This window comes from Dipteris shenzhenensis, chromosome 11 (assembly GCF_047967505.1).
Source record: "Dipteris shenzhenensis isolate YYH24624 ecotype China chromosome 11, Dip_SZ_1.0, whole genome shotgun sequence".
NCBI lineage: Eukaryota > Viridiplantae > Streptophyta > Polypodiopsida > Gleicheniales > Dipteridaceae > Dipteris > Dipteris shenzhenensis.
Genome location: NC_141606.1, coordinates 36,394,438 through 36,418,811, shown reverse-complemented (window position 1 = coordinate 36,418,811; position 24,374 = coordinate 36,394,438). Strand labels below are relative to the sequence as shown.

Here is a 24,374-nt window from a genome sequence, read left to right as displayed (position 1 = left end):
CATGAGCATGAGCTTATGCGGAAATAGAGAATGAGAGAAGGGGGCAATAGAGAAGGGGGAAAGAGAGAAGCATAAGCATGAGCATAAGTGCATGCTCATGCATAAGCATAAGCCTGAGCTTATGCTTATGCATGAGCTTATGCGGAAATAGAAAGGGGAAATAGAGAAGGGGGAAATAGAGAAGGGGGAAAGAGAGAAGCATAAGCATGAGCATAAGCTCATGCTCATGCATGAGCATAAGCATGAGCTTATGCTTATGCATGAGCTTATGCAGAAATAGAGAATGAGAGAAGGGGGAAAGAGAGAAGCATAAGCATGAGCATAAGCTCATGCTCATGCATGAGCATAAGCATGAGCTTATGCTTATGCTTATGCATGAGCTTATGCGGAAATAGAGAATAAGAGGGAAAGGAAAGAGAGAAGGGGAAAAGAGAGAAGGGGGAAAGAGAGAATAAGAGAAGAGGGAAAAAAGAGAAGGGGGAAAAAAGAGAATAAGAGAAGGGGGAAGAAGGAAAGAGTTTGTGGGGAAGAGAGGGTTCCTACGCCCATCACTACAGCTAGCGCTTAAGGTGCTAGCTGCAGGCCAATGCAAATAACAAAAATAATAAATGGAAAAAAGAGGAAGCACTTACCTGAAATACTATGTCCCACTTGGTGTAGTGGACTGGCCCTACAAAAGAGAGAAAACAACCCATTTTTTCAAATAAGATGTTAGAGGAAGGAGGAGATTACAAAAGCAACTTCTTGAAAGGAGGAGATTGAGGAGACAAGGAAAGGAGGAGATTGAGGAGACAAGGAGAAAGAGAAGGAAGAGAAATACAAAAAAAAGAGGTGAGTCTTCTTTCTTTCTTGAAATCTCGTTTTTTGTTTTAATCCTTTGAAAACAAGCATGAAAACTAGTTTACAGGTTTAGCAATACAAGAAGAAGCACTCACAAAACTAAAGCTAACAAACAAACAACCTACATTGTTGAAACAAACTCACCTCTTGAAGAACTTCCTTTCAAGAAACTAAAGAGGGAAAAGGGTAGAGAGGGAGTGCAAGAGCTAGGAGAAGGGTGAGGAGTGGAAAATAGAGTGGGAGGTTGCTTGAAATAGGTGGGATGTCGTCGAAAATAGGTGGGAGGAGATATTGGCTTGCTACATGCTTTGGGAAAAGTTGTCCTCCCAAAAGCAACGTGGATCCTCTGTACGAGGGAGGAGGCAGCGGTCAAGGCAGACATTGCCTCTTTTCAAACACCGATAGGGTACATGCGTTGCTTGAAAGGAGCATTTTCAAAGGACAATAAGCTTAGTGGGCTCAAGTCCCATGATTGGCACAAGGTCTTACAGGTATTCTAAGTAGAATTAGTGTACTGATAATCGTGATGTGTTAGCGTAATTATTATTTTGTTATATTGTTGACATGACTTCATTGTTGCTTTGATAGTTCATCCTCCCAATTACAATAAAAGGGTGCTTACAAGAAGATGTTAGAAATGCTATATTCAAGATCTGTGGTATTGTGAGGTATGCTTACTATCAAATCGCATTATGTATTTTCTTCATGGACATGTGAAATAGGTGGATATCTCAAATATCTTACATATGCATGGACATGTGAAATAGGTGGATATTTCAAAAAGAGATCTCTATATCAAGCATTGAGAAGGCCCACCCACAACCAACTGCTACAGCCTTTTAGTTGTCAAGCCCCTCTCCCATCGAGAAGCAATAGCCCACATGGATAGTGTCGCAACAGCTCACCATCCAGGAGTACCTTCTCTATAGCTTACAATCTGTTGGGGTAAAGGGCAGTGTGCCCACCCACTTGTACAATGCCCATGTATACTCATATATATATATGATAGAGGAATAAGCTGGAGTAGCTTTTGCTCCACCACTTTTGGTGTCTCCTATCCCTTTGTGTGTGCTCTCCTCTCCCACAACTGGTATCAGAGCTAAGGAGAGCTTGGTGAGTGTGGCCAGCAAGGTTAGAGAGGAGCAGCTTGGTATCAAAGTGACGAGGTCGGCGTCGGAGACGTAATATGGAGACTCGGCTCACTGGGAAGTGACGCTGGGAGGTGGCTTTGGTTTTGCCAGTCTCGACGACGATGGGCGCAGTGATGAGGAGCTCTTGGCTGCAGGTTGTTGGAGTTGCTGTGCGTGGAGGATAAGATCTGCTCTGACATTCGAGGGATGCCATGAGAGGTCACTACTGAGTTTGTCGATGCTGGAGCCATTTGTTATTTGGCCTACGAATCGCCATCGGTGGGTTTGGAGCAATGGACGTTGAGGCTGAGCGTCTGAGTAGAGGCTGTGGCGCTGCTGAAGGGCTATGGAGATGGCGCTCATGAGAGAGTAGCTGAGGGATATGGCTTGGCTGCTCGTATGGTTGACTATTTGCGGGGCTGCCAGTTTGCTCATCCGTGTGTGGTGGAGGCGCAGCTGTGGACTGGTTTGTCCCATTGAATAGAGGACTTGGCCGATGGAGGGTTGACTGTGTTGTGAGCTATGTCGAGTCAGCTTGCTTGCTGAGGCATGAAGAGTTGCTCACGTTGGAGGCAAACATGTGCTAAAGCTGTGCTTGAAGCTACTGTGGATGGCTGAGTGCCTAGGAGCAAGAGCTATGGGCGTTGCAATGTTGATGATGGCTAGCTCTGTTGAGGATCACTCGTGGCAGTCCATTGCATGGAGGGCTGTAGGGATGCTCCATCCTGTGAGCAAAGGAAGAGCGGCCCAGTGATAGCAACAACATCCATTTTGGAGAAGATGAGCTATTGGAGAGCTTGTGGATTGCATGTTTGATGCAGTTGTATGCTTGGGAGATAGCCAGTGTTGCATTTGAGGTCTTGGAGCTGAGCATTGATAGTTCGTTGGATGCATGGTTATTTGCCTATATTGGATACATACGGTGGTACGGTGATGTATTGAGATCCTGTCAGATTAGCATCATTTGGAGCACATTTCGGGGCTGTTTTGCCAGTGCTTTAGCATTCTTTCTCCTGTGTGGAAGCACTTTCAGAGCTCTCTGCACTCTGGCTCGGAGTCGGATCACATGTAGTTGGACTTCAATGCATCTGTCCTTCTTGTGACCACATTCTCCAGACCACTCACACTATATCAGTCTCATGTCTGGATTTCTCCCCATTGCTTGCAACACAGCTCAGAATATATGTTCTTTCAATCTTGTAAACTAAAGTGAAGTGCCTCCGTGGAGGCACCAAAACATGGATGGACAAAAGCAGTAGAGCCTAATCCACCTTCACATCCACCCTCATCCACGTTTTAGAAAATTGAACAACACAATCAGAAGGCAAAAGGCATTCATTCAGCATTCGTGTTGCTACACACCTCCAGACACATCTCACACTCTGGTCACATTTCTTCTGGAAGCCAAACAACCTCAGAAAGAAACCCAATGGACTACACAGCCCAGCACAAGCTCCTACTGACTGATCAGGAAACACATAGATGACCCATGAAACATAATACTCCAGAGAATGACAACTTCAAAATTGCACAACTGCCATGACCACATCCTGACAACTCAAGGTATAAACAACCATGCTCATATCTCCAGTCATAATCTGTGAAGAATAATCTTGGATCTCTTTGACCTCAAGTCAATCATCTGCCTCACATACTCAAAGACATCACCACTTTTCTATGCCATCAAACACCACAATTCTATGGGAGAACCCACACTGAGAGCAACATAACAGTCAACAAACTTCGCATAGGCATTTGTGATTGAGCTTTGGGATAGTTTACTAACCTGGCTTGGACTTAGTGTGATTTTCCTAAATTAGCATGGTGGTTGGAATATCATGCAACTGTGTGGCTAGTTTAGCTCAAACACCAAAACCAGGCTAGTTTAGACTTAATGTGATTGTCCTAAACCAGCTCGATGGTTGGAACATCATGCAATCGTGGTTGGGTCAGCTCAAACACCAATTTTGTGATTATCGTGAATATATTTTGCAATAGAACAACAATATATTATTCCTTTACTAAAAAAACCTGGTGGTTAGAACATCATGCAACAGTGGCTGGTTCAGCTCAAACATGAGTGTGGTTGAACTAACATTGGTTGTTGACCAGCTCGGTGGTTGAAATTATTGCGTTTCTTAGTACTTAAATTAGTTATATTTAATTAACACATACTATATTTTGTTTTTGCACATACTGTATTTTGTTTTGTTTTCCTCATATTGTAAAAAGGGGGCCTGCATGTTGGGTCAGCAAACGGATTGTATCTCAATTTTATGGATGAGAATCCTAACATTTCAATTAGGTAGAGGAGCTTTGAGAATTGTTGGAAGCCATGGTACGTTAGGAAACTCAAAGACAAGAATGTTTGTTGTTGCCGATTTGCCAAACACACATAATCTTTGACCTGTGCACGCAAGCTATGAATGACTTGAGATCTAGTCGTACTAGATCATTGCTCCATGGGAATCGATGCCCATGTCTCCCTAATGAATGTGCAGTCTCTGTAGGCCACCTGGATCATCATCATGTGTCACAAGAAAGGCCACTTGTATCCTCATCATATGTCTCAAAAAACCACCACACTTGTTTTTGTAAATCCCAAACAATAGATTAATCCCATGCTTGTTTTTAGTATATGCGAAACAACCACCATGCTTGTTATTAGTTATCTAATGGGATGTCATGGTATCCAATTATATTTTCCTTGGTTGCACACAAGGATAATAGCTCCCACAAATAGGCTGGTTCTCTGTAACTATTGTCAGATTTCAACCACCGGGCTGGTGAAATATTAGAAAATGAATTTGCTTATGGCATCCCCTTTAGGCCTATTCTCTTTAACTATTGTCAAATTTCAACCACCGGAGTTGTGACCACAAATCTACAGGTGACCACAAATCCTAAGCAAATGAATTGCATGCCATTGATATTGTAATAATAGAAGCAAACTACCATGCTGGTGGCAATTAATATCCTAGTGTGCGAACACTTATCTTGACCACTTATCTTGCACTACCGCCTTGCTATCCTAAAATGGATCTCATCTCTGACAATCTTGGGTTGGCAAGGGACCCCTTACAAAATGGCTTCATCTAGCTCAGGACAAGCGGCAGGAAAAATGTCATTGCCTCTGTGGCTTTCCATCTTAGCTCCAAAAAATCCCAAACAAGGGAAAATGTAAATCCCAAAGAGTATACTAATTCCAAAAAACCACTGACCTTGTTTTAGTGACAACGATTGTGCATGAGGGACCACCTAATTCATAGGTTGAGATTAGCATTTAGTCATAATGAGACTGTAATAACAATGATTGTGCATGATGGACCATCTTATTCACAGGCTTAGATTAGCATTGAACCAGAATCAGGCTGTAATAATAATGACTTTACATGGGGGACCATCTAGTTCACAAGCTTATATTAGCATTTAGTCAGTTCATTAGGATATAATAACAATAGTTTAGAATGAGAACTATTGTTATTACAACCCGATGAACCGACTCACTAATCTGATGTCTTGTTTTGATCTTGCCTTTCTTCACTTGACTGTAATAACAATGACTTTGCATGAGATGCCATCTAGTTCACAGGCCCAGATTAGCATTGAGTCATAAACAGACTATAATAACAATGACTTTTCATGAGGGACCATCTAATTTGCACTCTCAGATTAGCATTAACACAACAAGACAAAGCATCCACAGATGTGCACACAGATGCGTTTTCTTAATTTAAAAAAAAACTTATGGGCGCGTCTATTTGCACGTCTATTGGCACATCTACAAACTCGTGTCTATAGGCACATCTATGTAACAGATAGACATGCCTATAGATGTGCTTTTAGATGCTCTAATAGAAATTAAAAAAAACAGAAAGACGCATACATAGACGCGCTTATAGATGCTCTATAGAATCTTTTTTTAAAATAAAAGTAGAATTTTGTGTGGTTGAACAGAATGCTGTGTATGTTGTGTATGCTATGTAGTTACAAGAATCCCATTTCCACATTGTGCAATTCAATTCTTACAACCAACCGCATTTTTATTAGCATGATTGCAAGCACATCTATAGTCGACAATTACAATTCCGAATAAAACATTACAACTCCAAAACGTTTAGTTCACAAGGCATTCATTAATAGGACGTTGCACAAGAAAATTGAAAGCCAAAAAAATAAAAGAAGTGTATATTAATTCATAGCTCAAAAAGTGCTTGTATGTACATATAGCATGAAGCCAAGCCACGTCCTGTGGCTTCAAGTACAAAAAATAAGAGGAGTGTATATACAAGAGTGGCACGAAGCCAAGCTAGTGGCTTCAAGTACAAAAAAGAGTAGCTAGCATTACTTTTATGACTAATCTAAGTTCTCCATATTCTCGCTCCCTTCTTCCTCATCTTCTTCCTCTTGATCAACCGTAGGGTTCTATAAACGATGGACAACATGTATCAATGTATGAAAAATCAAATCTTTATTTAGAATATTGACATTATTTAATTACTTTTAAATACCTGGGGGGTGCTCTAGTAGTCCAAATATACTGCTCCTCAGTAATCAAGCCATCATCATAGAAGTGCCTCCATGTATCTCCTTTGCGATGGTGGCAACGGTGGTAGGTTGTCTCGATAGTAGGGTACCTACCCACAATACCAATCTGCAAGATGACACAATTTGCAGAGGGGTTAGTACAAAGAAACAACCTCCTAATAAACCACATAAGCAATATAATTTGAGATCGATACTTACAAATTGGTCCTCCCATGATTCAACACCCCTTGCTCCAAAATGCACGCTTCCATATTACTCCATTTGGATCCTTTGTGCCTCCATGTGCTATAGACTCGGGTCCTCCTTCACCTACTAGCATTTCTCATAATGCATCGAAGGATGTGAAGGATTGTATTTACAAGATGGGTGAGCTTGTGAGGTACTTTATAGGATACAAAATATGAAGCGTATCAATGCTCCATGCAAGGATTTCATATTGCTAATATGGTGTACTTTTTCCTTTCTAGATATGTGAGCTCAAAGGAAATAGATCGCACCACGCTTGAGAATGCTTGAGTTATGTCAGTGGAGGTGGTTGGTTTAGTGGAGGAGACATTTCCACGTTCTATTCTCACAAGCCAACTACATCTCATAGTGCATTTGGTGGATGAGATTGCTATATGCGGTACTGTACATGCATGATGGTTGTTTTTCCTCGAGCGCTTCATGAAGACCTTGAAGGGTTTCTTGAGACAAAATGCAAGGCCTGAAGGTAGCATGGCCAAGGGTTGGTTGGTACAAGAGTCATTTGTATATATTTTTGAGTTTCTTATTGATGTGGATAGCTTTCTCCCATGACTATGTAGAGATGATGAAGACCTAAGGATGACCTCTATTGTGCCTCAAGAGAAAGGACGCAGCAAAGTCATAGAGATGGAGTTGCTTAATAATATCAACGCTTATGCATGCTTAATAGTTATGCAATGAAAAGATGGGTGATAAGATACGAGGATGCAAAGGCAAGAAGACAAGGAGAAAGAGCCCTCTTTCATACACACCATGGATCTCGTGTGCCATACCCTCAACATCTAAGAGGACTTCCAAAGGATATTCATGTGGATTGGCTACTTGACAAAATGGAGAGAGCAGAGAGATGAGGGGATGCATATCACAATGGAAGAATGGGAGTATGCTAGGGGATGCATGAGCAAGGTCAGTATATAGAATGTTATGCGTAAGTTAAGAGCTTTCAACAATTTAGATTGCTTATTTAATTGATTTTATCTTGGTGTAGTGTACTATGTTCAATGCTATATGGTGCGAGGGCAAGCATTTTTGAACACAACAGATTGATGATAAGAGAAACACAGAAGATTGTGGCATCATTGCTAGCTTTGAGGGAGCCAATGGAGCCATGGATGGTGGTTAATATTGTAGCATAATCCAAGATATTATTAAGATTGACTTTCGATGCTTCTTTGTGTATGTTTTGGATGTAAAGTGGTTTAAGGATGTGGTGGAAAGAGGCCCTAATGCAACAATCAAATGCCATGCAAGTGGCTTTGTAGTTAACTAGTGACTCCACAAAGTTTTGGCAAAGTAAGAAGGACACACTAGTACTAACACAACAATGTGAAAAAGTATTGTACACACATATAAGAATACTCACTTTTAAATATTTGATACCTTCGATGCAAGCAAAATAACATGATTGTACTTTTGTTTGAATTAGGTTGTCTATCAACCAATGGTGGATCATAATAAGTGGTGGCATGTCATACCTATTACGCCATGTTCCAAAGTGATGTATAGTACATTTACTAATATGGAGTATATGGAGGATGATCATGGCCATGGAGGTGATGATGACCGTGATACGAGAGAGGAGGATGATCATGAGATAGGAGATACAGATATTGAGGCCATTACCCCTGAGGATGAGACTACCTTTGGTGATGCTGATTTCGATGAGCACATGATAGCACAAGGAGTAGTGGGTTGGATGTATTTGTAGATCTCAGCACTGGTTTGGATTTTGAAGTAGATAGTTTGGAAAGGGTTGATCTCATTGAGGATGAGATTGAACCGTAGACCATCATTGATATTGGCAAAACTATTTTACATATTATCCCATTCTCCTCACCTCACTTAATTTTTGTATATGTGGGTTTGCCAAAAAGCATTGATATTTTTATAAAAATTATGTGCTTTGGTAATCATGGGCAATGTTTGGAAAGCAGGGATGTACATTTATCAGCTTGCACCAAACTCTCACTTTCTGTATTCTCTATTTTGCATCTGAATCCTCATCTAATTTGCAATGCAGACGTGCTATTAGATGCACAAATAGATGTGCTATTAGACACGCCTGTATTTTCACTATTCTAGCAACACCCACTATTTTGCACATCTATCAAACGTGTCTATAGTAGCTTTGTCTTGTTGTGAGATTAGCATTTAGTCAAAATCACTGTAATAACAATACTTTGCATGAGGGACTATCTAATTCACATGCTCATATTAGCATTAAGATGGATTTAGACTATAAGAACATATGAGATGAGTTTTTCGATGATGGAGAAATTCTCCCATGGCAACCATCTAATCGCACGTCATGGCTAGATGATTAAGTATATGACCGCCTATGCTAGGCTAGGCTACCAACATAATGGGTGCATGTGACACCACTCCTCCCCCCTCATCCCATTGAATTATTATGATTTTGGCTCTGATGACCGAGAAATTCTCCCATAGCAACCATCTAATCGCACGTCATGGCTAGACGATGATGTATATGACCGCCTACGCTAGGCTGGGCTACCAGCAGCAAAAACTAGCAGGTGGATTGTGTATGTTTTGGATGTCAAGTGGTTTAGGACGTGGTGGAAAGAGAAACTAATGCAACAATAAAACACCATGCAAGTGGCTTTGTAACTATTGACTCTACAAAGTTTTGGCAATCCAAGAAGGACACACTAGTACTACCACAACAATGTGAACAAGTACTCTACACATATATAAAAATATTAATCTATAATATTACTTGCTTTCGCCTTCACCATTGAAGGCTTAGTCTTCATAGGAAAATTTCAACTTCCAATCAATAGGTGGTCATATAGAACACAATTTTAAGAATGGATCCTATGAAAACTATATCCGAGCTAAAGAAAGAAAAGGCCAAGACTGAGGGAAACAAATAGAAAGAAGATATATATTTGTTAAACAAGCTGATTAGGGATTTGATGTTAATCCTCATAAATTCTTTACCCATAATGAGATGGCGAGGATCGCATAAAGTGATGTGACTAGTTTTCAGTGTAAGCAAGATATGGCCTTTCAAATTCAAAAAAGATTTAATCACAACAACATGATGCATCCGTAGACGCGCTCAATAGACACGAATAATAGCGATCACGTCTATACGCACTGATAGAGTTAATGAAATTATGGGCGAGTTTATTAGCACAATTATACACACATCTAAAATAGTGGCTATACATTCGTTTACTAGTGCATCTGCACTGTATAATAGACACACATTTAGATGCATTTATAAATGCATAACAAAGTTTAAAATTTTATTGCAGGCTAATAAATGTGCATCATGGCTTGCCAAACATTGCCCATGATTACCGAAGCATCTATTTTAATATAAGTATCAATGCTATACACACGTGTCACACACCATAAAAAATAGCAAGCACATCTATACGCACTGATAGAGTTAATGAGATTATAGGCATGTCTACTAGTGTGGTTACACATGCGTCTAAAATTGCGGCTATATATGCGTTTAATAGTGCATCTGCACTATATAATAGACACGCATTTAGACGCATTTATAAATAGGTCTATGCATGTTAAGGTGGTACAATTAGTATTATTAATGCTATTATGTGACAATTGAACAAAAATGAAAACAAATGATGTGCTTTTAAGACTCTTTCTAGTTTAACTAGTGGTATAAGATGTTCATTGGATGTATCTTGGAGCCTATATATTGGGCTCTCCACTCTTAAATAAAAAATCTCTCCATTTGCTTCATTCCATTGCCTCCTTCATGCTGTTCCATCATGTGGTATCAGAGCTAGCTTACAAGCCTCCATGAGCCCAGACTAGAATTCCACCTCTAGGACCCTAGATTCTCCTAGATTCCTCAAGGTTATTCTTCTTTCCTCTTCCACCTTGAGCTCTCCTCTTCTCCACCCTAGCCTCACCGATGAAGAGGAGCTCTCGCACCAATGGAGCTTTGAAGATAGCGATCCTCACCAACATTGAGCTGCCTTGAGTTGAAAGATTTACTACCCTAACATAGTGTTACCTATGTGAAACTGAGTTGCAAGTCGATTGAGCTATCCCGCAACACTACTGCTCAATATTCCACCATGAGCACTCAGCAACTGTCCTGCAATCATGCTAACTTTCATGCCTCTCATCTCTATCAATTTCTGACCTGAGCAAATCAGCGTGCATTCTTCCTTGAGGACTTTGCCTGGTATGTATGCTCTCTCTCCCGTACAAAATACCTCTCAGATCTGCTCTCCATCATCTCAATTTTGGCCTCCATTGACCCTGTGTCTTTGCAAGCATATTTTCCCCTCTTTTGGTAAAAATCAGTTGACCAATCGGTCTCAAAAATTGGGGCTTTTGGACTTTTTCAGGAAGCTTTGACTGTGTTTTCTCTGATTGAGTTCTCTATTGTGTGATTAAGTCAATAATGGTTCTCTGCCATGGATAGTCCATCCTTAAATGATTGTTAGTCCTTTGTTTAAGTTTTTACCTTGTTGGACCCATGGGGATTTCCATATATAGTCATTGTCCAAACTGCCAGTTGTAAACCAAGAATTCTAGGAGTGAGTCATAGGTTGGGGCCATGTGTGTTGCCACATGATGGTGGGCAAGCCATGGAGCATCCCATGTACTACTGATGAGGGATGAGGTCATCAATTTGTGGGGGAGAATGATGTACAAATTCATGTAATGGGGTGTACCAAGGGGTACAAGGTTTGTGTGAGTTTGTGTCACCACATGGTGGTTAGTGTGACCAAGTTAGGTTGTAGAAGGTTCTAGGTGTGATTGAGAGATTCATGGAGATGGTGGCATGATTATAGGATCTTGGTGGCTTCTATTATGACATCATCTATGATGTTCACTAGATGTATCTTAGCGCCTATATATTGGGCTCTCCACTCTTGAATAAACAATCTCTTCATTTGCTTCATTCTATTGTCTCCTTCATGCTATTCCATCAATCCTAAATGAGAAAAACCCTTGCCAAACTATCTACTCCAATATCCAAACCAATTTGGAGATCTACAAATACATTTAGCCTACTACCACTTGCCCTACTATGCTCATCAAAATTAGCATCACTAATGGCAGGCTTGTCCTCATGGGTAATGGCATGAATATGTGTATCTCCTATCTCCCTCCTCTCTCGTATCACAATCATCATCATCTCCATGGACATGATCATCCTCCATATGCTCCATATTAGTAAATGTATAACTATACATCACTTTGGAACGTGGCATAATAGGTATGATGTGCCACCACCTATTATTATCCACCATTGGTTGATAGACAACCTATTCAAACAAAAATACTCCAAACGTATTAATTTCCTTGCATTGAAGGTATCAAATATATATAAGTGATTAAGGCGATCATCTACACTTCAAGAAAGCATATGTCAAGAACAATTGTATGTAAATGTTTTCAAAAGGTGCGCGAAGTCCCGCAATCAATTGTAAACAATTGTGCCATAAAAATGTTGTTGAAAATGAACGTCTATCAAAAAAGCAATTTCAAGCCTCTAATTCCTAGGAAAAATATAATATATTGCACGTCTAGTAATGAGACACCTATTCTAACTATTCATTATGCATGGGACAAAACATCCTCTAAATGGGTTAATTTAGTAGGGATATCATGTGATGGACAAATCATTACTAAATAACAAATTAAATATATGAAATGAATTTAGAATGGTTACTATCCAACCCCTTTTTCTTCAAAGACTAGTAGGAGCTACAATATTGCCATAGCCTCTCCATCACGATAGCTTTCTTATCCCACCCAATTCAAGCATTAGATAGAGCAGGAATGCCATAATGGAATCCTAGGCTTCCTCTTCCTCCTAATAGAAAGGGAAGTAATAGCCATGATGAGTTATCCACTTCAAAGTTTGATCAATACAAAAAAAATACAAATATCACAACATTTTCATCACAGTCCTTCCTTCCTTGCCCCATCCAGTCTAAGGATGGATCAAAGCAAGAACATGACAATGGACACCTCTGACTAAGGATGTACACTCATGAAATTCTATGCAATTTATAATTGATTATTTTCTATCAAACTATCTTACTCTATTGATTCATAAAAACTTTGTAAATCCTCTCATATAATGAATCAAGACTTGCGTGCAATGAAATATCCATGAGGGATTGCTCTAGGTTTTGGTGTAATCTAATTTTGGGTTTATGAGATATCACAAATTAATGTTGTACTTTCTTTCATGATTTCATATTTGTACCTACAATGATTTGATTCATGAAATAGCATATGCAATGATTTGATTCATGAAAGAGCATATGCAATGATTTGATTCATGAAAAAGCATATGCAATGATTTGATAATATGGAAGTTTAAAAGTTTCTACTTCTAAGCTCTACCTAAACCCTAAACTCTTTAAAACATGAACACAAAAATGATATCTTATTAGTCATTCATCATGCATGCAACTTGAATGGAAGAAAATTGCAATCAATCCTACAATCAAATGCATGCCAAAATTTAGCAAAATTAAACAACCAATTATATCATATTTATGCATGTCTATATCAAATATACTTAGAATAAATAGAATCAATTCAAACATTCATGCATTGAGACTCTCTCCCTCTCCTTGTCATATAATATACCCTAAGCCCTAAAACATGATACATGCTATGTGATTGTGTCATCTCTCACCTTGGTCCCAACCTTGCCCTAGAAATTTTCAACTCCTAAGAGGAGCAATATTGCTTTAACTATCCACCACTGTCTAAAACTAGACCAAGCTACTATGATGAGTTTCTCTGGTCTTTGGTCTGAAGACTAGGGAGAGAAGCAAGATTGCAACCTCATTGCAACATGCTTCTATCATTTGCAACTCACATATATACACATAGTAATAGAAGGGCAATCGCGATGCTTTTCATACCCCACCAAGTTCGAAGACCATATAGAGCAATGGCACCACAAACCTTGCAAGAATATGACCCGGTAAGCTCACAACAACACAAAGCAACTATAGACGTGCTTGATAGATGCGCAAAATAGCGGGCGCATCTATAGGCATTGCTTGAAAAGAGAAATTACGAGCACGTTTAAAAGCACATTTAATAGCGTGTCTATTTACGTGTGTATTATCGCGTCTACTAGCGCATCTACACTGAGAAAATACGGGCCCATCTATCACTGCGTTTACCAGTGCGTGTATTTGTGCAAGTATAGGCGCGTCTATTAGCACATATACACTGAGAATAAAATGCATATTTAGATGCAAAATAGAGAATACCGAAAGTGAGATTTTGGTGTACATCACTGCTTTCCAAACATTGCCCATGATTACCAAAGCACATAATTTTAACAAAAACATCAATGCTTTTTTGCAAACCCACATATACAAAAATTAAGTGAGGTGAGGAGAATGAGAAAATATGTAAAATAGTTTTTCCAATATCAATGATGGGCTACGGTTCAATCTCATCCTCAATGAGATCAACCCTTACCAAACTATCTACTTCAAAATCCAAACAAGTGTTTAGATCTACAAATACATTCAACCCACTACTACTTGTGCTACTCATGTGCTCATCGAAATCAGCATCACCAATGGTAGGCTCGTCCTCATGGGTAATGGCCTCAATATCTATATCTCCTATCTCATGATCATCCTCCTCTCTCGTATCACAGTCATCATCACCTCCATGGCCATGATTTTCCTCCATACGCTCCATATTAGTAAATGTACTATACATCACTTTGGAACATGGCATAATAGGTATGACATGCCACCATTTATTATTATCCACCATTGCTTAATAGACAACCTAATTCAAACACAAATACAATCATGTTATTTTCCTTGCATCGAAGGTATAAAATATTTAAAAGTGAGTATTTTTATATGTGTTTATAGTACCTGTTCACATTGTTGCGGTAGTACTAGTGTGTCCTTCTTACTTTGCCAAAACTTTGTGGAGTCAATAGTTACAAAGCCACTTGCATGGCATTTGATTGTTGCATTAGGGCCTCTTTCCACCACGTCCTTAAACCACTTTACATCCAAAGCATACACAAAGAAGCATCGAAAGTCAAGCTTAATAATATCTTGGATTATGCCACAATAATCATCCATGGCTCCATTGGCTCCCTCAAAGCTAGCAATGATGCCGCAATCTTGTGTATTTCTCTTATCATCAATCCGTTGTGTCCGAAAATTCTTGCCCTAACACCATATAGCATTGAACATAGTGCACTACACCAAGACAAAATCAATTAAATAAGCAATCTAAATTAGAGCTAAATTATTGAAAGCTCCTAACTTATGCATAACATTCTATATACGGACCTTGCTCATGCCTCCCCTAGCATACTCCCATTCTTCCTTTGTGATATGCATCCCCTTGTCTTTCTCTACTTTCTCCATTTTGTCAAGTAGCCAATCCACATGAATATCCTTTGGAAGTGCTCTTAGATACTGAGGGTATGGCACACGAGATCTATGGTGTGTACGAAAGAGGGCCCTTTCTTGTTGTCTTCTTGCCTTTGCATCCTCATATCTTGTCACCCATCTTTTCATCACATCACTATTAAGCACGCAATAGAGATTGATATTATTAAGCAACTCCGTGTCTATTACTTTGTTGTGTCCTTTCCCTTGAGGCACAATAGAGGTCATCCTTAGGTCTTCATCATCTCTCCATAGTCGTGGGAGAGAGCTATCCACATCAACAAGAAACTCAGAAATATATACAAGTGACTCTTGTACCAACCAACCCTCGGCCATGCTACCTTCAGGTCTTGCATTTTGTCTCACAAAACCCTTCAAGGTCTTCATGAAGCACTCGAGGAAGAACAAAACCATCGTGCATGTATAGTACCATATATAGCAATCTCATCCACCAAATGCACTGTGAAATGTAGTTGGCTTGTGACAATAGGACGTGGAAATGTCTCCTCCACTAAACAAACCACCTCCACTGACATAACTCGAGCATTCTCAAGCGTGGTGGGATCTATTTCCTTTGATCTCACATACCTAGAAATGAAAAAGTACACCATATTAGCAATATGAACACCTTGCATGGAGCATTGATATGCATCACATTTTGTATCATGTAAAATACCTCACAAGCTCGCCCATCTTGTAAATACAATCCTTCACGTCCTTCAATGCACTACGAGAAATGCTAGTAGGTAGTATGAACTAAACACACGAGGAATGGTTGATTAGTTGCTTCTAATTCACTCACAAATTTGGAATGAAAAAGATATTATGCACATAAAATACTTACTTGGAGCATCTTGTGCCAATCATGAGATTTCAAGCCATATAATTGCTCTACACCTCTTTTCTTGATCTTTGTAAAGGCCCTCTTCAAACACCTCATGCATCTAGTGGGAGTACGAATTGTAGTGATAGCTCGCTTCACCGCCACCATCTCTACTTTGATAACCTACATGGTGCACGAGGTAAAAAAACATGCCCATTTGGCCTCTCTTGTGGCCAAGCTTTATGCATCCTCCCTGTGGTACGTAGATCCTCCCTTATGCCTGCGAAATCTCGTGTCCCATTCAAATGTTCCCAAATCGTAGATGCCAAATTCTTGAAGATATGCATGGGATCAAGCAGGTGATTGAGGTGGGACCAATATGGTAAACCATAAAAGATAGAGTATCTAAACAAAAGCTAGTGTTAGCAGGCAATCTTTATTTCTAGCCAATATAGCACACAATAGTTACAAACCCTTACCGGCTCATGCCAAGTGGTGGAGGAGTCTTGGAACTATCCCAAATTCTCATCCAATCTCCTACAGTGAGTGATTGTGGGAGGACTTCATTCCAAGGGGCAACATATATAGGATGATCAGGTGGGAGAAATCGATGGTGATTCTCATAGATGACCTTATTCAATGCATCTGCCCCTGAGGCAGCAAGCGCTCAGCAAGCGAAGGACCTCAAACAGGACATGCATGGTAACCTGATGTAGTGAGACCTGAACAATAGATGCAATTAAGAGTTGAAGGTGGGTTTAGGGTGCCACATCCTTTGCCTACTCATAATTAGAAGTGCAATGCTTACCTTAACACTCGCCATAGCTTGGGAAGTCATGCATCGTCCACATCAAGACTTCTTTGCAGTTGAAGTCTCGTGATGAGGGAGGCCTACTCACATCATGCACCTCGATACCTCTCCAAAGTATCTCTAGCTCGTCAATCAAAGGCTCCAAATAAACAGCTCCAACTAAACATCAGGATTTTTGACTTTATGTTTCCCTGGAATTAGAAGGGATAACATAACATGTCCTTTCTTAATTGCCATAGAGGGTGGAAGATTATAATTCACCAATATCACTGGCCATACACTGTAAGAGGTGCTTTTGAGACCAAATGGGTTCACACCGTCCATACTCAATCCAAGTCTCAAGATCCTAGGTTCTTCCTTGAAGCTTGGTCATGTGTCTTCAATATGCTTCTACGCTGGAGTGTCTGTGGGAGTTCGCTACTTGCCATCGGTTGATCGATGGGAGGAATGCCATTACATGAGCTCTGCAATGGATTTGCACTTGAACATATGTTGGATGCGAGGGATTATGGGAAAATGTCACAGAACCTTACGAGGCACGTCCAAAGTTTTGAGATCTACTCTATATCTTGCCTCTCCACAAGTAGGACACTCTCTTGCATCCTTATGTAGTCCACGAAACAAAACGCAATCATTGACACATGCATGGATGCGCTTGTAATCTAATCCTCCAAGAGAGGTCACATGTTGCCTTGCCATATCTCTTGAGGTTGGTAATTTATTCTCCCTTGGAAGTATTTTACACAATAGCCTGCACGTGAAGACCATAAATGAGGAAAAGCATTCGAGTAATTGACCAACATAATTCACCATGTTTGCAAAATAGACTTTAAAGCTTACTTGAGTAATGCATTCAAACTTCCAGTGCTCCATCCATAGATGGTTTGCAAGTTTAGTAACTCAAGGGAGGCACGTAGAATAGAGAATATGCACCCCTCAAACGGTGGAGTCGATGCTGCGGTAAAAAGATCGTCTTGCTCTATGCTATCATTCCTCCCTTCGGATTGATGGACATATAAATCCTACACCATATCATCAAACACCTCCTCCTCCACGGCTTCATGAGGTAATGACGGTGGGCTACTATCACCATCACTCCATGCATCCATAATGGTCCCTCCTGAATATCCCACTTCATATCACCGACGCTTCGCCTCCTCACAATGAGCATAGGGCAACATATGCGGGTGTGACACTGCATCATGTATCAAACTAAAACGGGATCATAACTCAAACATATGAACACCCATAGGTATCTCAATCAACCTTAACTCTTTAACACTTACCATGTTTATGGTCGCATCTCATTATCCATATTTTGAGATGTGATTGAGTGTAATCCTGCGTGCACGATAGATGTTTCCTCAACATCGATCACACATACATTTGATTTTTTACTCCAACCACATTTTGCGATGGTGGATATGGAGGAATTCATCCTCACTGGAGCTACTTGTTGAAGATGAAGACATCCTATAAATAAACAACCCAAAAAATTTGCTCTTGTATCAAATATTTAATCTTAAAACTCTGTGGCGTGTCTAATACTGCGTCTAAAACCACGTCTGTCTGTTCTGTGGTGCGCATCTAAAAACGTGCTTAATACCACATTTAAAATCATGTCTATCTGTGTGGTGCATTGTAGACACGCAATTAACGCGTATTTAGATGCACAATTAAATGCACCTATAGATGCGCTTATAGACATGATTTTTAAACCTACTTTTATCGTGCTTTCTTTTCTTTACTTACTTTTAGCGTCGCGTGACTTGCTTTGCTATTAACAAACAGAGTTCCAAGCATCCACACTTATCTCCAAGCACCCATACTTATCTCCAAGCTTACACAATCATCTCCAAGCACATAAGAGAAGAGGGTGAACAAGGAAGAGAAGAAAGAGAAGCAAAGGGTGAACAAGGAAGAGAAGAAAGAGAAGAAGCTTTGAAGAAGGACAAGAAGCTTCCATACCTCTATCTAAGGTAAGTCTCTTTATGATTGATCTTCTCTAAAAGTTGCTCTCTTTGGATTCGTCCTTTGTCGTATCCAAGAAACGAATGTTTTTGGTACTAGTGTTGTGCTTTTGTGTCGGGCGCATGTCCTTTTTGAGTTTTTAGAATAGTCCGTCTATCGGAGTGCGTCTATAGATGCATCAAAGAGCACGTCTAAAAGCACGTGCAAGGGCACATCTAAGAGCATGTCTATAGACGCGTCTACTTTGTCTTTGGAAACAGATAGCCACGTCTATAGATGCATTGTGATACACGAAGATGGACGCGCTTTGTTATTTTTCCTTGTCCTAGCCTTCCCTTCCATTCCCTTTCGTTTCCTTTCTCTTTCCTCTTCCCTTTCCCTTTCCACTTCCGCTTCCAAGAAAAGGATTGCATATTGAATGATGGAAATAAGTAATTGCATGAATGAAGAAAGGGATTGCATGAATGATGGAAAGGGATTGCATGATTGAAGAAGGGGATTGCATGAACGATGGAAAGGGAAAGCATGATTGAAAAAAGGGATTGCACTCTATATTTTTCTCTCTTTTTCCTTCTCTCTTTTATCCTCTCTTTCCTTCTCTTTTTGTCTCTCTTTTTCTCTCTTATCTCCTCTGTTTTTCTCCTCTCTTTTCCTCTATTTTTCTCCTCTCTTTTCCTCTCTTTTCCTCTCCTTTCTCCTCTCTTTTATCCCCACTTTTTCTCTCTTTTTCTCCTCTCTTTTTCTCTCCTTTCTCCTCTCTTTTATCTCCACTTTATCTCTCTTTTTCTCCTCTCTTTTATCTCTTTTATCCCCACTTTTCCTCTTTTTTCTACTCTCTTTCCTTCTCTCTTTTTCTCTCTTTTTCTCTTCTTTTTCTCTTCTCAGCTCATCAATAATCTTCTTTTTTTCTTTTTTCCAGTTTATCATGTGGCCAGGAAGCTCTTCAGGCTCACCTGATCTTCAGGAGACCATCTTTCGGGAGTTATTTTCGGGAGTTATATAACCTTTTGGGTCACCCTCCCAGAACTAGGGAGTTATACGGCTATATGACGGCTACTCTAAACACCCCCCAGGAGTCGGCACTATAGACTCCAAACCACCCCAACCCCACACCAGTTGAGATTACCCCAATGAAGTCTACACAGCCCAGCTAGCTACACAACCGAGCCCCTTCCCCCATGTTGTCCTATGTCCCTTCCCCCATGCCGTCCTATGTCCCTTCCCCCATGCCGTCAGGAGATCCTTCTGCCTCGCAGAGCCGTCGGTGTACTGCCGTGCAGTCGAGACTTGGTTCTCCAGCTACGAGTGGTCCACGTAGTCCCGTGCAGTCGAGAATTGCTTCTCCAACTATGAGTGGCCAATGTACTAGCTCGACACGACACAGTAGCAGGCGTAGTAGCAGGGAGAGCGGTGGGGGATGCATGGCACAGTGCTTTGGGAGAGGTGGTGGTGGGGACGAGGATGATTCAGATGATTTAGACGTGCCTCCGGGTGATGGTATGATCTACTACGACATCACTCAGACAGGAGGCATCTTGATGGATGCACGGGGGAAGGACATCATGGCCTTCATGCGCTCTGTAATTGCTAACAATTACAGAGATTGCTTTATTCACTACAAAGACCATTCAAAGAGGGTGGCTGATGAGACCCTCGCTGTTGTTCGCTCTAGGTATCCTAACCCCCCAATGTTCAGTTCACAAATAAATGGGCCAAGTCAAAGATTGTTACGATACTTGGCAATAAAAGATCTTCGCTTAGAGGCAGGCACTAGCGGAGCTTGCCAGGCTCGAGGGAGGTCAACCACCAAGGGGCTTGCCCCACACTGCTCACAAGCGTGAGTGGAAGAAAGCAATGAAGTCAGTGAAGGAGGAACCCAATCTGCAGCACGTGGAGGCATGAAGGATCCAAATGGAGCAATCTGGAAGCGTGCATTTTGGAGCAGGGGTTGTTGAATCATGGGAGGCCCAATTTGTTAGTATCGATCTCAAATTATATTGTTTATGTAGTTTATTAGGAGGTTGTTTCTTAGTCGAGAGACCGACGCCAAGACAACAGACCGACGAACGTTGGCTTTTCTTATCCATGAAAGTGTAAAAGTCGACAGGCCGTCGAACGCCTCAACAATGTATAAGAGAAATCTCATTAACGTTGTTTGTCATTCATCTCAGCTCATCGTGAACATCTCCGCTACCACCTTCATGGCTGCTACGTCTTCCGCAGCTCAGCTTCTCATGCTAACGTTCCTTCTGGCTTCGATTCAACACATCTCAATTGTCACCAGCTCCCGCCCCGGCCGTTTAGCCCAAACGATCCACAGAACCCCATCCAAAACCATACGACCTCGCCTGATGGTCGTCTTCCTATGAAGAAGGAGATCCGCATCGAGCTCCTTCACCGGGATGCCCTGTCCTCTCCTCTGCGTCCCCAAGGCGCTACCCCTAAAGAGCTTCTGCTCCTCATGCTGAAGCGTGATGCAGCCCACTTTGACTCTATCAAAACGCTTGCGTTGCAGCTGCAGAATTCGAATAAATCCAGTATTTCTAGCGCAGTGGACGGGGTCGAACAGAAGAACGCGGCCGGAACGCAGCCACACGAACACATCGAGGAGCAATCGGCAGCTTCATCTTCCACTGACGCCGTGACTGTAGCACCCTATGGGAACTACTACGCCACCCTTGGAGTAGGCACGCCAACCAAACGTATGCATTTTCTGATGGATACTGGCAGTGAGCTCACTTGGATGCAATGCAAGCCCTGCTCCAAGTGCTATCAACAAGACTCTCCCATCTTCGACCCGAGCGCATCCAGTTCCTACGAGAGAGTCATGTGCACTTCCACTAGGCCCTTTCAGTTCCGCGTGCATGCCTGGCAGATCAATTCTGCGCTTACCATGTCCGTTACTACGACGAGAGCTACACCATCGGCACCATGGCTATCGAGAAGATTCAATACGGAGCACCGGGCTCCTCCGAGGCCATGGTCGCTCCCATCGGCTGCAGCCATCTTGCCGACCTTAAGGAAGCCGTGGGAATGGCTGGGATCCTGGGTTTAGGGAAAGGCAGTCTGTCCCTGCTTCCGTGTTTCAACATGTCTTCTAGGGAAAGGCAGTTTGTCCCTGCTTCCGTGTTTCAACCTGTCTTCTCTTACTGTCTGCCCAGCCACCACGCTTCCCTCAATTCCGGCTATCTTACACTTGGCAGAAACGGCGCAGACGCCGCTCCTAGCTCTTTCGGCATCTTCTACAATCCTACTTTCGTCAACTTCTACTATGTACCCTTGACTGGGATCAGCGTAGACGGTTCTCCTCTCCGCAGACCTACCTCGCTCTTCGAATACATGGGAGGCCGTCAGAATGGTGGAGTTATTTGGGACTCGGGAACCACGGTGACCCGCCTCATTTCTTCCGCCTATACAGTGTTACACAATGTGTTCCGAGGTCGGATGCAGCAGCAACAGCACCCCCTAGCCTCCACGACACAGCTAGGGGTGTTCTGCAGCTGCTATCGCATACCGGGGGGTTTGGACCTCCCAGTATTGCCTGCTTTGGCGCTTCACTTCTAGGGCGGAGCAACCATGACTCTTTCCAAGAAGAATGTCCTCTACCCATGGAGTAAGGATGTCTATTGCCTAGCGTTTGCGCCAGATGAGAGCATCTCTATGATCGACAGCGTACAACAGGAAGGCTTCAAGGTTACCCTGGATCTACACGCTCAGAGAATTGGGGTTCAGGCCAACCAATGCTAAGTCGTCTTGCTCGTTGTTGATACTGCAATTGCAAGGTCATCCTCGCAGTTTCTAGCAATCATACAGTTTCAACGTGAAAATCATGTAGAGGATTGCATATATCCATGTAGAGGATTGCATAGAGCAATACGAGGATATAGCTTTACCACAGAGGATGTGCATAGAAGAATAAGAACGCACTACTTTAACTAACTACCTAAACTTTAGTCCATATTATTTTAAACTTTAAAAAATATATATGAGACAATTTAGGAAATTCGAGCATTTTCGAAAGTGTCATTTTTCTCCTGTTGGTTGAATTATCTTCAAGCATGCACGCTAGTTAAGATTTTGGTAGCATGTGTCAATATATGAGGAATGTAAAATAGTGACTTTATGAAAAAAACTATTTACTTCATAAAGTCCACCAAAACCCCTCAAATCCTATAAGTGAGTTTGATGATCTCAAAGACTATACGTCAAATATGACATATACATCTTGAATCTTGAATAGTAAAACAAAACCATTGAAATGCAAGAAAATACAACATTGGCAACGTGAAAATACCACATTGCAATCAACACATATTTTTTCAAAAGCATTACAATAGTGCACATTCAATATGTCTTGCATCATAAAAGTTAAACACATATATATAGCAATTTAAAGTAAAACAATATATTGTTTTTGTTTATATGCGATTTCCATGGCCACGGTGGACAAAATGATGACAAAAATGCATGGCATAGGATATTATGATTTTGAACTCAGATTTGGGCATAAATTTCAAGTTTGTACATTGTTGAGAACATTAAAAAGTACCACTTTGAATAATGACATGATCAATGACATATAATGCTTGTGAAATAATATTGATCATTAACTAATTTACACCAAATTTATCAAGTTTGGTGCTATTTTCTTGCGATAAAACAATTTTAAAGTATATTGTTATTGCCTATTCACTTTTTGAATTGGGGGAAACACAACAAGAGAAACCAACTATAGACATACAAAATAGAGGGCGCGTCTATAGGCGTTGTCAGAATAGCAAAAATACGGGCGTGTCTAATAGCGTGTCTATTTGCACATCTATTAGCACGTCTGCATTGCGAATCAAACGTGGATTTAGACACAAAACAGAGAATATAAAAAGTGAGATTTTGGTATAGGCTGATAAAAGTACATTACTGCTTTCCAAACATTGCCCATGATTACCAAAGCACATAATTTTAACAAAAATATCAATGCTTTTTGGCAAACCCACATATACAAAAATTAAGTGAGGTGAGGAGAACGAGACAATATTCAATCTCATCCTCAATGAGATCAACCCTTGCCAAACTATCTACTTCAAAATCCAAACCAGTGTTGAGATCTACAAATACATTTAGCCCACTACTACTTGTGCTACTCATGTGCTCATTGAAATCAACATCATCAATGGTAGGCTCGTCCTCACGGTAATGGCCTCAATATCTGTATCTCCTATCTCATGATCATCCTCCTCTCTCGTATCACGGTCATCATCACCTCCATGGCCATGATCATTCTCTATATGCTGCATATTAGTAAATGTACTATACATCACTTTGGAACGTGGCGTAATATGTATGACATGCCACCACCTATTATTACCCACCATTGATTGATAGACAACCTAATTCAAACACAAATACAATCATGTTATTTTCCTTGCATCAAAAATATCAAATATTTAAAAGAGTATTTTTATATATGTGTACAATACCCGTTCACATTGTTGCGGTAGTACTAGTGTGTCCTTACTTTGCCAAAACTTTGTGGAGTCAATAGTTACAAAGCCACTTGCATGGCATTTGATTGTTGCATTAGGGCCTCT

The 24,374-nt window shown here is 40.9% G+C and overlaps 1 protein-coding gene across 1 annotated transcript; it reads left to right on the top strand.

Annotated features, from left to right (window-relative positions):
- Window positions 1–16,630: 16,630 nt before the first annotated feature.
- On the top strand, window positions 16,631–22,350 carry LOC147896966 (aspartyl protease family protein 2-like). Its single transcript, XM_087381186.1, has 3 exons — window positions 16,631–16,706; window positions 20,958–21,610; window positions 21,700–22,350. Exons 1-3 carry the CDS (start codon window positions 16,631–16,633, stop codon window positions 22,348–22,350), a joined length of 1,380 nt encoding a protein of 459 aa, XP_087237312.1.
- The last annotated feature ends 2,024 nt before the right edge of the window (window positions 22,351–24,374 follow it).